General features: G+C 40.1%; 1 protein-coding gene across 11 annotated transcripts in view; it reads right to left on the reverse strand.

Moving 5' to 3' along the window:
• Positions 1 to 15012, reverse strand: part of LOC311629024 (putative RNA-binding protein Luc7-like 2) — a 63237-nt gene that overhangs the window by 22033 nt on the left and 26192 nt on the right. For all 11 annotated transcript variants that reach the window (XM_084896784.1, XM_084896780.1, XM_084896782.1 and 8 more), the window contains one exon: positions 1625 to 1723. In XM_084896784.1, the coding sequence (XP_084752910.1) occupies positions 1625 to 1723 (99 nt within the window). The remainder of the gene's footprint in view (positions 1 to 1624; positions 1724 to 15012) is intronic.

Raw genomic sequence — 15012 nt, forward strand, 5'->3', positions numbered from 1 at the left:
GCCAGCATGGCTCAGTGGTTGAGCATTGACCTGGTTTGATTCTGGTCAGGGAACATGCCTGGATTGCAGGCTCAATCCCCATTGTGGGGAATGCAAGAGGCAGCCAATTGCCCAAGGCGGGATAGAGTGTCGGCCTGCGGACTGAAAGGCCCCAGGTTCGATTCCAGTCAAGGGCATATACCTTGGTTGGGGGCACGACCCCAGTGGGGGGTGTACAAGAGGCAGCTGATTGATTTTTCTCTCTCATCGATGTTTCTCTCTCTCTCTCTCTCTCTCTCTCTCTCTCTCTCTCTCTCTCCCTCTCTGTGAAAAATCAGTAAAATATATATATTAAAAAAAAAAAAGAGGCAGCCAATCAATGATTGTCTCTCACCACTGATGTATCTGTCTATCTCTTCTTTCCTCTCTGAAATCAATAACAATTTTAAAAAATAATAAAAGCCAAAACCGGTTTGGCTCAGTGGTAGAGCGTTGGTCTGCGGACTGAAGGGTCCCGGGTTCGATTCCGGTCAAGGGCATGTACATTGGTTGCGGGCACATCCCCAGTGGGGGGTGTGCAGGAGGCAGCTGGTCGATGTTTCTCTCTCATCGACGTTTCTTAGCTCTCTGTCCCTCTCTCCTCCTCTCTGTGAAAAATCAATAAAATATATTTAAAAAATAAATAAATAAATAAATAAAAAATAAAAAATATGAATATAAAAATCCATTAGATTATTAAAAAGACTTACATGCACTAGAAATTGGTTTATATTTGTTTAAATTGATATCTTCCTTAATTACTACTACTTTATTGAGGAAAATATGCTTAATTTTCAGAAGAATATAGAGTATACTAAAAAAATGTTTATACACACTTTGAATATAATAAAGGCAGGGTTTATTAAAATACATTTAATTTTTGCCCTAGCTGGTTTGCTCAGTGGTTGGAGCATCAACCCATGGACTGAAAGGGTCCCAGGTATGATTCTGATAAAGGCTCAATCCCCAGTAAAATTCAACGGAAAAATTCCCTCAGGTAAGGATTAACAAAAACAAAATTAAATAAACAAACAGCCCAGTTGGTGTGGCTCAGTAGCTGAGAGTCAACCTATGAACCAGGAGGCCACGGTTCGATTCCCATTTGGGGTGCATGCCTGGGTTACAGGCTAGATCCCCAATGTGGGACCTTTGGGGAGGCAGCCAATCAATGATTCTCTCTCATCATTGATATTTCTCTCCCTCTCTCTCCCTCTCTCCCTCTCCCTCCCTCCCTCCCTTCCTCTCTCTCTCTCTCTCTCCCCCCTCCTCCCCCCTTTATCTCTGAAATCAATAAAAATATATTAACAAAAACAAAAAAAATAAACATTTCATTTTCAAAACTGAGCTATCAGCTGTGTGCATACACAAATTTTTTTGAGACATCCTGTATATAAATTATATTACTTTACATATTTTCTTAAAATATCCAGTTTTATATTTTCTAAAACTGTTAGGAAGTAGTACATGATCTCCAGTTTAGTACTATCCTTCATATAACCACAAAGAAGATAATTTGCTAAGAGCCTTCCCCTATTAAGAGAAAAATCCATATTCAAAATTTTATATTGTGACAGATAATGTAACTCATTAAAATAAAATCACATACATCAAGCTCAAAGAAAAAATCTTGTTCTTTGGATGCAATTTCATAATCTGCTCTTAAAGCCAGGTCATGGACTTTCAGACATTCTCCAAGATCCATTCTCTAAGAAGGAAAAAAAAGAGACACATTAAACAGAAAATACATTTTTTTCAAAAATTCATTAATAACCATAGTACTCCATAGAATATATATGCTTCTTTGTTTATGGACTTTCAAATTATAGAATTTCATAAACAAGTATTAAACTTGGTGCCAACAACAACAACAACAACAAAAAAGGACATCAATTCTATCTACCAATAAGTGTGAACAGTAATCATTTTTGTACTTAAGAATAGACTGACAAGGAAAAGCCTGTCTGAATCCGAACAAAGCTGGGGGGGAAAAGTTCCTAGCAACATGGATGTGTTTATAGCGAAGAATATTAATTTTCTATATTATGTCACGTTCAAAAAGACAGTGAATTTACTATTAAAATTCACAAACACTGATGGACCAGAAAAAATTTAAAAACAATATGCAATCCTATAGCTTGCTTATATCTAAGACAAATTTACAAATAACTAGGTATGAGAATATTAGACATATTAAAAAACTTCTCAAAAGAATTAGTATGGCATCACTGAGATAAATTAACTTATAGGGTATAGTCCAAACAATGTGACAAATCTTACTAAAGGCCAGCTTTAAAAGAAAACCCTCTCCTCCAAAAGACACATTTTGTGTATTAATACATCTCAAAAGGGATATAAATAAGCCAACAAAACATCTCAAAACCAAACCATTCCAAAAAGCAAAAGAAAAGAAATAATTAGCTGGTCTCGCCAGTTTGGCTCAGTAGATAGAGCATCGGACTGCGATTGAAGGATCCCGGGTTCAATTCTGGCCAAGGGCACGTGCTCCGGTTGCAGGCTCAATCCCCAGTAGGGGGCATGCAGGGGGTGGGTGTCAGATCAATGATTCTCTCTCTCATCATGTTTCTATCTCTCTCCCCCTTCCTCTCTGAAATCAATGAAGATATATATATATATATATATATATATATATATATATATATATATATATATATATATATATATATATATATTTTGATTTCTAACAGAGGAAGGGAGAGATATAGAGAGCTAGAAACGTCGATGAGAGAGAAACATCGACCAGCTGCCTCTTGCACACCCCCCACCGGGGATGTGCCCGCAACCAAGACACATGCCCTTGACCGGAATCGAACCTGGGACCTTTCAGTCCGCAGATGGACGCTCTACCACTGAGCCAAACCGGCTTCGGCCAATGAAGATATATTTAAAAAGAAAAAATTAGCTGGAGAAAAATCATGATGTTAAGAACTTTGCAGCCAAAACCGGTTTGGCTCAGAGGATAGAGTGTCAGCCTACGGACTGAAAGGTCCCAGGTTCGATTCCGGTCAAAGGCATGTACCTTGTTGCAGGCACATCCCCAGTAAGGGGTGTGTAGGAGGCAACTGATAGATGTTTCTCTCTCATCGGTGTTTCTAACTCTCTATCCCTTTCCTTTCCTCTCCGTAAAAAAAAAAAAAAAAAAAAAAAAAAAAAATCAATAAAATATATTAAATTTTTTTAAAAAGAACTTATCAGTATGAAATAGAAACAGATTTTATTATGGTCCCAAAGAACTCTACAGAGTCATATTTTAACTCCTATTGTAAGAAATCATTTAAGCTTCTCAGGACTTACTGAGCTACCAGATAAATGAAAGGTTCATATACAGTTTCGAAAACAATTTTTCTAGGATATTGAGGAAATAATTCAACCATCAGGTAGCTTATTCTTCCAACTCTTGAGATTTTTATGACTATATAAAAATGTTTCTCTGTAGAACTATATTATCTCAGTTCTTAATTACTTGAAAGAACAAATGTGAAAAACTAAGTAAACAATGTCCTCAAAGCTATCCTTTGGGAAATTATAAGGAATATTCACCAAATTAAAAAAGTCATTACAAAAGTATCACTGTGTTGCTGAGAATGTGGTTTTTCCAGGCCTTATTTCCAGGATCTCATTCATTATTCTATGGGCTATAACAAACAAAGGAGTTTTCCAGTAACAGTAAATAGCAACTGAAACTTTCTGTAGATGTATGGAAATTTAAGGCTGCTTATTAAGCAACATTTATGGAGAAAAGGCTGTTGAAAAAAGTTTAATACTCTTTTTAAAATGCAGCCAGGACCGGTTTGGCTCAATGGAGAGAGCGTCGGCTTGGGGACTGAAGGGTCCTGGGTTCAATTCCAGTCAAGGGCATGTACCTTGCTTGCGGGCATATCCCCAGTAGGGAGTGTGCAAGAGGCAGCTGATCAATGACTCTCTCATCGATGTTTCTAACTCTCTCTCTCCCTTCCTCTCTGTATAAAAATCAATAAAATATATTTTAGGAGGAGAACCCAAGATGGCTGCTCGGGTAGACACCTAGCCGCAGCCGCACGCAACAATTTCAATAAAATACAACTAAAATATAAAATGGACATTACCCAGAACTACAGGAAAGTCAACTGACTGGAAATTCTACAACGAGAAGCAAGGAGAAAACCAGAAGGAAGCACGGAGGAGCTGTAAAAGCCCAAGGTACGGAGACACGTGGCGCGCGCGGAGAGGACGGAGCCGGAGAGGAGGGAGGCCGAGTGCCTGGCTGGCGTTCCCTAGCGGAAAGGAGATAAACACTCCGACTGTGCTGGGCCCCCAACTGCTCTGAACCCCAGTTCTAAGGCCAGACCCTGGGGACCCAGGCTCATCCAGAGGGAGCTGGGCTGTAAGGCGGTACTCGGGGAAGCAGCGAAAGGAGGTCCCGGAGGCGCACACAGGGCGCAGAGAAGGGCCGGCCGGCTGTGCCGTAGGACTGCCCTGGCGGGAAGGAGACAGGCTCCAGACTGCTCTGAACGCCACCTCCAACTCCACTTCTAACTGAACTGAACCCCAGTTTCGGGCCCATTGCGGGAGAGCTTACACTGTTTGGTAGCAGGCGAAAATCGAGGGCACCTTTCTCTCAGAGGCGCTTGCAACAAGTACTGAAGGACCCTGAGTCTCAGGAGTCGCATAGGGCGGGGCTGACGGAAGCCAAGGCTGTAGGCTCCACCCTGAAACTCCGCCCCATCAGAAAAGCTGCCTGCGAAAATGCCTAAACCAAATAGATCACAAAAGAAAGAAATGGAGGACAAAAAGCGACTGGATATAGAGTTCAAAACCACACTTATAGGGTTTTTCAAGAGACTCCTAGAAAAGGCCGATAAAATAAATGAGACCTATGAGGATATGAAAAGGGATCAACAAGAAATAAAGAATACATTGTCTGAAATAAAAAATATTCTACAGAGTCCTAAAAACAGAATAGAAGATCGCAAGAATCAAGTCAAAGATTTGGAACATAAAGAGCCAGAAGACACTCCTCTGCAGAAGCTAGAAGGCAAGAGAATCCAGAAAATTGAAGATAATGTAAGAAACCTCTGGGACAACTTCAAACGATCCAACATCAGAATCATGGGGGTCCCAGAAGATGAGAGAGAGCAAGATATCGAAAACATACTGAAAGAAATAGTGACAGAAAACTTCCCCCACCTGGGGAAAGAATTGGACTTACAAGTCCAGGAAGCACACAGAACTCCAAATAAGAGGAATCCAAAGAGGACCACACCAAGACAAATCATAATTAAGATTCCAAGAGCAAAGGACAAAGAGAGAATATTAAAAGCAGCAAGAGCTAAGCAGGTGGTTACCTATAAAGGAGCACCTATACGATTGTCGGCTGATTTCTCAACAGAAACCATGCAGGTCAGACGGGAATGGCAAGAAATATTCAAGGTGATGAATAGCAAGAACCTACAGCCAAAAATAATCTACCCAGCAAAGCTATCACTCAGAATCGAAGGCCAGATAAAGAGCTTCACTAATAAAAAAAAGCTAAAGGAGTTCATCACCACCAAACCAGAATTATATGAATTGCTGAAGGGGGTTCTTTCAGAAGAGAAAGTAAATAAAGATAAAAATTATGAACAACAAATACGTAACTATCAACAAGTGAATCTAAAAACCAAGGAAATTAAAAAAACAAATCTGATAAACAATATTAACTGTTGAATATAATATTGTAGAATCAGAGGTATGGAAGGGGAGTGAACTGATGATTCTTGGGGAAAAGGGGAGAGGGGAATGTGGGAAGAGACTGAACATATAAACTGTGCACCTATGGATGAGGACAATGGGGAGTGGGGAAAGGGCAGAGGGTGGGGTGGGAAGGGGGGGGGAAAGGAACACTTGTAATAATATGAACAATAAAAATTTATTAAAAAAAATATATATATATATATTAAAAATAAATAAATAAAATAAATAAAATAAAATGCAGGAAAATAAGACAGGAATGAAAGTTTATGGCCAAAGTATATTGTTACCCTCTTGGCTACAAGGGCCAACTGGTTTCTTAATACCTTAACATTAATCACTCCAACAACTTCTTTTGCATCTGTATGTTTTTCCACATGTATAGTTGCTCAGGAGGGGCTATACTTATTTCTTAAAAGCTTAAGTGGTCACCGTTGGAAATGCTTTTGATCCAGTGCAGTGATTCTTAACCTGGACCCAGGGACCTTTAAAACAATACTGATGCCCTAACTGGTTCGGCTCAGTGGATACAGCGTTGGCCTGTGGACTCAAGGGTCCCAGGTTCGATTCTGGTCAAGGGCATGTACCTTGGTTGTGGGCACATACTCAGTAGGGAGTGTGCAGGAGGCAGCTGATCGGGGATCGACGTTTCTTTCTCATCAATGTTTCTAACTCTCTATCCCTCTCCCTTCCTCTTTGTTTAAAAAAAAAAAAAAAATCAATTTTATATATACACACACACACAATACTGAAAAGGCATCTGAAGAGAGGCAGAAGCCTGGTATAGAGGAATACTTAATATTTGTTGAATTAACCAATCTGGGAAAAGAGAGCAGAAAAGAATATCTGGCACAGGGGGCCCTGGACTTAACAATCAAGAGTGGTCAGGATGCACCCCAGAACAAAACTGTTCTGAGCTTTGGAAGGTCTTCTCATCTTGGATTATCTCCTTTGCTTGTACTACTTTCCTTCTTCTTCTTCTTTAAAAAAAAAAAAAAATATATATATATATATATATATATATATAAAATTGATTTTATACAGAAAGGAATTGAGAGGGATAGAGAGTTAGAAACATCGACCAGCTGCCTCTTGCACACCCCCCACTGGGTATGTGCCCGCAACCAATGTACATGCCCTTGACCGGAATCAAACCTGGGACCTTTCAGTCCGCAGGCCGACGCTCTATCCACTGAGCCATACCGGTTTCGGCTGTACTACTTTCCTTCTTAAGTGTTTCTAGCTCCTTGGGTTTTCAGTTTCCTGGGCCATGATCACATGCAACTTTACAGTCTAACCTGGTACAACATAGTGGATTCTGGAGCCAAAGCCTTAGAAGGGCCTAGCTATAATAAAGATTTGAAGGGTTGGGGAGGATTACAATAGTCCGTGCTTATTTTATGGAACTAAAAGGGCAAAAGAGCAAGGCAGACTTTCAAAATTCTAGATACCAATAGTTTATTTCCCTCTGTCCATACCATCATGACTAAGCATCTACTGTGGCACTGTGCCATGCACATTAGGAGCATCCTATATAATAAAAGCCTAATATGCTACGTGTCAGGTCAGCCATTCAACCAAATCATAACATGCTAATGCTATGCTAAGGCCACTCAACCACTCGCTATGATGTGCACTGACCACCAGGGGGCAGTCAGTCAACCAGTTGACCAGTCACTATAACATTCACTGACCACCAGGGGACAGTCGACCAGTCGCTACAATGTGCACTGACCACCAGGGGGGCAGATGCTCCCACCAGGTTCGCTTGCTGCTGGGGTCTGCTCAATTGGGTCTGAGCAAGATGGACCAGACACCCCAGCTGGCCAACCTCCTGCATCCCTCTCTGGCCCCCATTGTGCACTGGTGGGGTCCCTTGGCCTGGCCTGTGCCCTCTCGCAATCTGGGATCCCTCAGAGGATGTTACAGAGCCAATTTCAGCCCAACAGCAGAATGACCAGTTGCTATGACATGCACTATCCACCAGGGGGCAGAAGCTCAATGCAGGAGCTGCCCCCTGGTGATCAGGGAAAGCGCCACTCAGCAGCAGTGGCGGGAGCCTCTCCGGCCTCCACAGCAATGGGACATCCCCCGAGGACTCCCAGACTGCCAGAGGACACAGGCCTGGCTAAGGGACACCCGACACACACCCCAAACCCCAAGTGCACAAAATTTCATGCACCGGGCCTCTAGTTTACAATAAAAAACAATCAAGCCAAATAAAATCCAACAATTATATGCCATTGTAAAAGTGAGTGAAGGGAATGTATGCCTATGTTAATGCTCTCCATGACCCTAATCATCTAATTAAAAAGCCAGCAGGGACCAGCTGGTTGAGCATCACTTGTGAACCAGGAGGTCATAATTCAATTCCCAGTCAGGGACCACATGCCTGGGCTGTGGGCTCCATCCCCAGTAGGGCACATGCAAGAAACAGCCGATCAATGATTCTCTTTCATCATTGATGTTTTTAACTCTCTCTCCCTCTGCCTTCCTCTCTGAAATCAATATAATTTTTTTTAAAGGCCACCTGGGAGGGACCCATGATAGAACCACAGCATGAATAACTGGACCTCTCCAATGCCAAACCAATCCTGATTTCATCGCTGATATACAACAGTGCTTTGAATACTAAGTGTACAGATGTTTGTTGCTACTTCTTTTCTGAAATAAGTGAGCTTCAAAATGTTTATTTTAACTTAAAATGACTTTGTGATAAAAGCTACATGAAGAGTTTTGTATTTTTAAACTGAATTTACATAATAAGTTCTTTCTCTAAGTTTATTCTAGGTGTTTTAATTAATCGACAAATTCTTAAGACTGTAAATGGGGGCAAAAAGCTTTTAATTGGGCAAATCCCTTTGTACTACCTTCCTTCTTAAGCAATTCCAACTACTCCTCTCTTATTCCAAAGTGCCCCTCTCCTCCAGGAACTAGACTACTTGGGCTTTTCACTTTCCTGGGCCATGAGCACCTGCAGCTTTACAATCTAGCATGGCTCACTATAGATTTTGGGTCCAAAGCCCTAAAAGGGCCTACCTATAATAAAGATTTGGGGGTTAAGGGTGAGCTACAATAGCCCATGCTATTGTATTTTGTCTTTCTCATCCTAAATCTATTTCCTGAAGTCTTGACCAAATAGCTATACCTGGTACTGATAACTCGTACCTTATGGCATTTTATACTGTTTTACTGTTTAACAAAGTTGATTCTGTTAAGTGCTTTTTAAAAAATATATACCTTTTTATTGATTTCAGAGAGGGAAAGAGACAAAAACACCAATGAGACTGCCTTTTGCACACCCCACACTGGGGATCAAACCTGCAACCAGGGCAGGTGCTCTGATCAGGAATCGAACGATGACATGCCAGCCAGGCTGTTAAGTGCTTTTTTTAAAAAAATATATTTTTTATTGATTTTCCACAGAGAGGAAAGGAGACAGAGAGCTAGAAACATCAATGAGAGAGAAACATCGACCAGCTGTTTTGTACATGCCTTTGACAGGAATCGAACCTGGGACCTTCCAGTCCGCAGACCAACGCTCTATCCATTGAGCCAAACCGGTTCGGCTGTTAAGTGTTTTTTAATTATATTCTTTTAAAATTCCAAAAGTGAATGTTATCTCCCCAAATAGACTCTAAGCTCTTTGAGAAAAATGGCTTATGTCTTTTCTTCTTCCATTCTACATAAAAGACCATATTCTGCACAACCCATGATTATTAAATAAACTTGATAATTTGAGAAATTGTACTTCTAAGAACTCAAGGAAACAATAAAATAAGTACATATAGATAAACAAACACTAAGATTTAACAATAATGTTTTTGATCTAAAAAGTTTAAGACATTTTAAAATCACAGCAACAGCAGTTTGACTAACTGAATTAAGGAATAGCCATATGACACATGATATAGCCATTAGAAAAGTGTTCTTGATGCTAAGTGGGAAAAACATGGCAAAGAAAGACAATAAAATGCCATTTTTTAAAATTTAGAGACAGACACTGCTGTAAGGTTGGCTTGTCTAAACATTTTTTAATATATTTTATTGATTTTTCACAGAGAAGAAGGAAGAGGGATATAGAGTCAGAAACACCAATGAGAAACATCGATCAGCTGCCTCCTGCACATCCCCCCACTGGGGATATGCCTGCAACCAAGGCACACGCCCTTGACCAGAATCGAACCTAGGACCCTTCAGTCCGCAGGCCTACGCTCTATCCACTGAGCCAAACTGGCTTCGGCTTGTCTAAACATTGTAATAGTTGTTAAATTAAATGCAATGAGCATATATTATTCTTACAATCAGAAAACCAATAAAGATACTTTAATTTTGGAAGAAAATATTGAGTTAACAGGAAAATTATACTCAACAACAACAACAAAAGTGTACTGCCAAGTGTAAACTAATGACAGTATATGTCAATGATTATACCAGTAATAGAAACCAGACACAGTAACAGCTCTAAGCATTTGCAAATATTCTTGCTTTGTTATGTTAGTACATTTGCTTGGTTCTATAAGCTAAATCCTAAAGGGAATTATAAAATAGTGTAAGACTAATTCCTGTATCAATGAATTTATATTCTCAATGTAAAAATTACATTAAACTAAAGTTGCCAATGTACACAAAAACATACAAAGATTTCTTTGCCACTGTACAGCAAAAACAAATGCAAAAAATATTGATATATTAATAGTCATTGGCTCAGTGGTTAAACGTCAACCTATGGACTAGGAGGTCACGGTTTGATTTCCCACTCAGGGCACATGCCCGATCCACAGTGTGGGCCATGCAGGAAGCAGTTCATCAATGATTCTTACCCATGATTGATGTTTCTCTCTCTCTCCCTCCCTCTTCCTTCCTCTCTGAAATCAATAAAAATATTAAAAAAGAAAAAGAGCCGGGACCGGTTTAGCTCAATGGATAGAGCGTCGGCTTGGGGACTGAAGGGACCCGGGTTCGATTCCGGTCAAGGGCATGTACCTTGGTTGCGGGCATATCCCCAGTAGGGGGTGTGCAAGAGGCAACTGATCGATGACTCTCTCTCATCGATGTTTCTAGCTCTCTATCTCTCTCCCTTCCTCTCTGTACAAAATCAATAAAATATATTTAAAAAAAAAAAAAAAGAAAAAAAAAAGAAAAAGAAACCATCAATAAAACAAAAAGGCAACCAACAGAATGGGAAAAGATATTTGTAAGTGATACCTCCAAGAGGGAGCTAATATCCAAAATATATAAAGAACTCAACAACAAAAAAACAAACAATGCAATTAAAAAATGGTCCAAGAACTTGAACAATTTTCCCCAAGGGGACATAGAGAAGGTCAACCGATACATTAAAACAGGGGTCTTCAAACTACGGCCCGCGGGCCACATGCAGCCCCCAGGGGAGTCTGATCCTGCCCGCCAGGTTTTTTGGGCAGTGAGCGCAGCCAAGGTGTTACAGTAGGAATTAGCAGTTCATATAGTCCGGCCCTCCAGCTCTCTGAGGGACCGTGATCTGGCCCCCACTTTAAAAAGTTTGAGGACCACTGCATTAAAAGATCTTCAACATAACTAGTTATAAGGAAAATACAAACCAAAACCACAATGAGACCCCACCTAACACCTGTTGGAATGGTTATAATAAAAGGTTAATATGCAAATTGTCTCCTCAAGGAGCTCAGCTGCTCACTGTAACTTGTGCTGATCACCAGGGAGCGACACGAAGGCAGCCAGGGGAAGGAAGGCCCCAGCCAGCAGCCAGCAGCTGGGGAAAGGAAGACCCCACATGGCTCTGATCACAGGCCTGGCCTAGGGACCCTACCCGTGCATGAATTTCATGCACTGGGCCTCTAGTTATCAATCAAAAATAACAAGTGATAGGATATGTTGGAAAAAAGCACCCCTCATAGACTGCTGGCGGGAATGTAAATCTGTGGAAAACACAGAGATGCCTCAAAAAATTCAGAAGAGAGCTACCAAATGACCCAGCAATCTCTCTTTGGGTATCTATCTAAATAATTTGGAAACATTTATTTGTAAACATACATGTATTCCTATGTTTACTGCAGCATTATTTATAGTGGCGAAGACATGGAAACAACTTTTGTCCTTCAACTGATTACTGAATAAAAAATAATTGGTACACATATACAATGAAATACTACTCAGCTATGAATGACAAAATACTGCCACTTGAGACAACATGGATGGATCTTGAGAGTATTATGCCAAGTAAAATAAGTCAAGACGAAAAAGAACCTTTATTTCTTATCACTTTAACTCTTGAGAAATTCACTTTATCTCCCTGAACACCACTTTTCTCATGTAATTCACTTTCTCCCTTCCTCATATCTATAAAATTTATTTTCCATCCAGGTTCAATGCTTGCTTCAAAACCCAGTCCAAGAACAAGAAAAACAAAAAAACAAAAAACAAAAACAAAAAACAAAAAACCACTAGTATAATAAAGGAAAAGCCTTTAAATAAAACCTAGATATGTGTGTTATGCCACTATTACCTTAAAATGAAACTCTCCTGCTTTTTATTAATATTTTTTAAAATAGCAGGAAACCACACACGCTGTTGGTAGAATGCAGATCGGTACAACCACTATGAAAAACAGAATAGTTTCCTCAAATAATTAAAAATGGAACTGCTTTATGACCCAGCAATTTCACTTCTGGGAATACATCAGAAGAAACCCAAAACACTATTTGCAAAGAATATATGCACCCTTATGTTCACTGCAGTGTTATTTACAATAGCCAAGATTTAGAAGCAGCCCAAGTGCCCATCAGTAGATGAGTGGATAAAAGAACTGAGGTAAGCTAATGGAATGGAGTACTACTCAGCTATAAATATATATATAAAAAAAAGGAAATCTTACTTTTGCAACAGCATGGATAGACCAACCCAGAGAGTATTATGCTAAGTCAGTAGTCGACAAGCCGCGGCTCGAGAGCCACATGCCACTCTGTTGACTAATGAGTTTGCCGATCACTGTGCTAAAGTGAAATAAGCCAGAGAAATACAAGTACTATATGATTTCACTTATATGTGGAATCTATTAGACAAAGTAAACTAACGAAATGGGGGGGGAGGATATAGCAGGAGATACTTTTTGTCATGCATTTCAAACCCTAGATATGCAAAGATCCTATATAACAATCCTATATAACAAAAGACTAATATGCAAATAGACCAAGAGGCAGACAAACCAACCGGTCACTATGACACGCGCTGACCACCAGGGGCACATGAGGAACATGGCGGGCATCAGCAGCAGACGACCGAGTGTGAAACATGGTAGGCATCAGCCCCAGCAGGAGGGTGGAACAGGTGAGCGAGGGTGCCAGACCAAGCAGGACACTAGTCACTGTCATCAGAGCAAGCCTCTGATGGTTACTGAAAATTCTTTGCTCCCATGCACCACAGTCCCACCTGGCACTCACACCTGCTGCTGGTACAGAAGCCACCGCTCACACCTGCTGCCAGCACTGGCCCCAATCGCTCAGAGCAGTCAGCAGGTGAATTTCAGGGGCTACACTGCTGTAGGCTCAGGCAATTTCGTGCAGTAAACCATGCAGGTTTTAAGTCTGTAGAGGAGAAAAGGTATTCCAGGAAGAGGTAAAGAGGTAGGCAAAATGAGAAACATGCTGGGAAAGAAAAGTAGTGAGATAACAAGGAATACACCAGTCTGGCTGAGAGGACCAAATGATTTATTCATTAAAGGAGAGGTAGACTGGACTAAGAGTTTTAGATTTTTTATCATATATGTACAATTCTAAACCTAAAAAAAATTTATGTGTGATAGCAACATATGGTTAAGTTCAATCCAATTCAGGAATGACTTCTTTTATTCATATTTAAATCTCTTTAAGTATCATTTTATCAAGTTTTCTCCAACCACCCTGACAAAGTAGCTGCTAGCCCACTGTTCCAAACAATCTAAATTACCCAGCTATGCTTTTCTGTCATAACTAAAGCCACATTATACTTTCTCACGCTTAGCTGTGTATGTCTCACATGAGAATGTAAGCTCCCACCACTAAAGCAGAAATCTGTGTCCATCTTTTTATCCCTAGCATAACAACACATGGGACAGATTAAGTCTGGAGAAGTACTCGAGTGAATAAATGAATGAATGCTGATAGCACCAATTAGCAACACTCCCAGAGATGAAAAAATAAATCACTTCTTGAAGAGCAATTTTTTATTAATTTTTACTGGGAATTCTCTTTACTTTTTCCATCCAAACCCAATATAATCTGACATCTCACACTCACTCTTTTCTATTTCTTCCTCTTCTTAATCCAGTATTACTTAAACTTCATTATCCTAATCACTATTAAACTAATATCATAAAGAACAAAAAAAGTATCTAAATTTGGAAAATTTACAAATTATATTAACCAAATACATCAATATATCTATATAGATAGATATTTTAATATTTTATTGATTTTTCACAGAGAGGAAGAGAGAGGAATAAAGAGTTAGAAACATAGATGAGAGAGAATCATCAATCAGCTGCCTCTTGCACACCCCCTACTGGGGAAGTACCAGCAACTGCAACCAAGGCACATGCCCTTGACTGGAATCAAACCCAGGACCCTTCAGTCCGCAGGCCAACGCTCTATTCACTGAGCCATACCGGTTTCAGCTATATATTTTTTTTTTATGTGACAGACCTAAAGAAGTCTATGGGATGATATAATTCAATATGCTCTGTTCTGTATAGGTCAAAGTAAAACACCAAATGTTTTTGTTTGTTTTTTTAAACTTGAAACATTTTATTTTATTTATTTTTTTAATATATTTTATTGATTTCTCACAGAGAGGAAGGGAGAGAGATAAAGAGCCAGAAACATAGACGAGAGAGAAACATCAACCAGCTGCCTCTTGCACACCCCCCACTGGGGATGTGCCTGCAACCAATGTACATGCCCTTGACCGGAATCGAACCTGGGACCCTTCAATCCGCAGACCGACGCTCTACGACTAAGCCAAACCGGTTTCGGCACCAAATGTTTTTAAAAGATCCCCTAACAAGTAAGAATCATCAAACTAGAGAGATTGTACAAGGACATTTGGTCTTGCCACCTGCACATCAGGGTAGAACTCATCACATTAAAATATATATTGTATATATATTTCCACCCTTGGTTGGCATTGCTCAGTGGTTAGAGCGTAGATTTGTGCACCAAAGGGCATGTACACCTGGGTTGCAGGTTCAATCTCTCTCTCTCTTTTTTTCTCTCTCCCTCCCTCTCTCCTCCT

The sequence above is a fragment of the Pipistrellus hanaki genome (genome assembly GCF_964339955.1).
Source record: "Pipistrellus hanaki genome assembly, chromosome: 10".
NCBI lineage: Eukaryota > Metazoa > Chordata > Mammalia > Chiroptera > Vespertilionidae > Pipistrellus > Pipistrellus hanaki.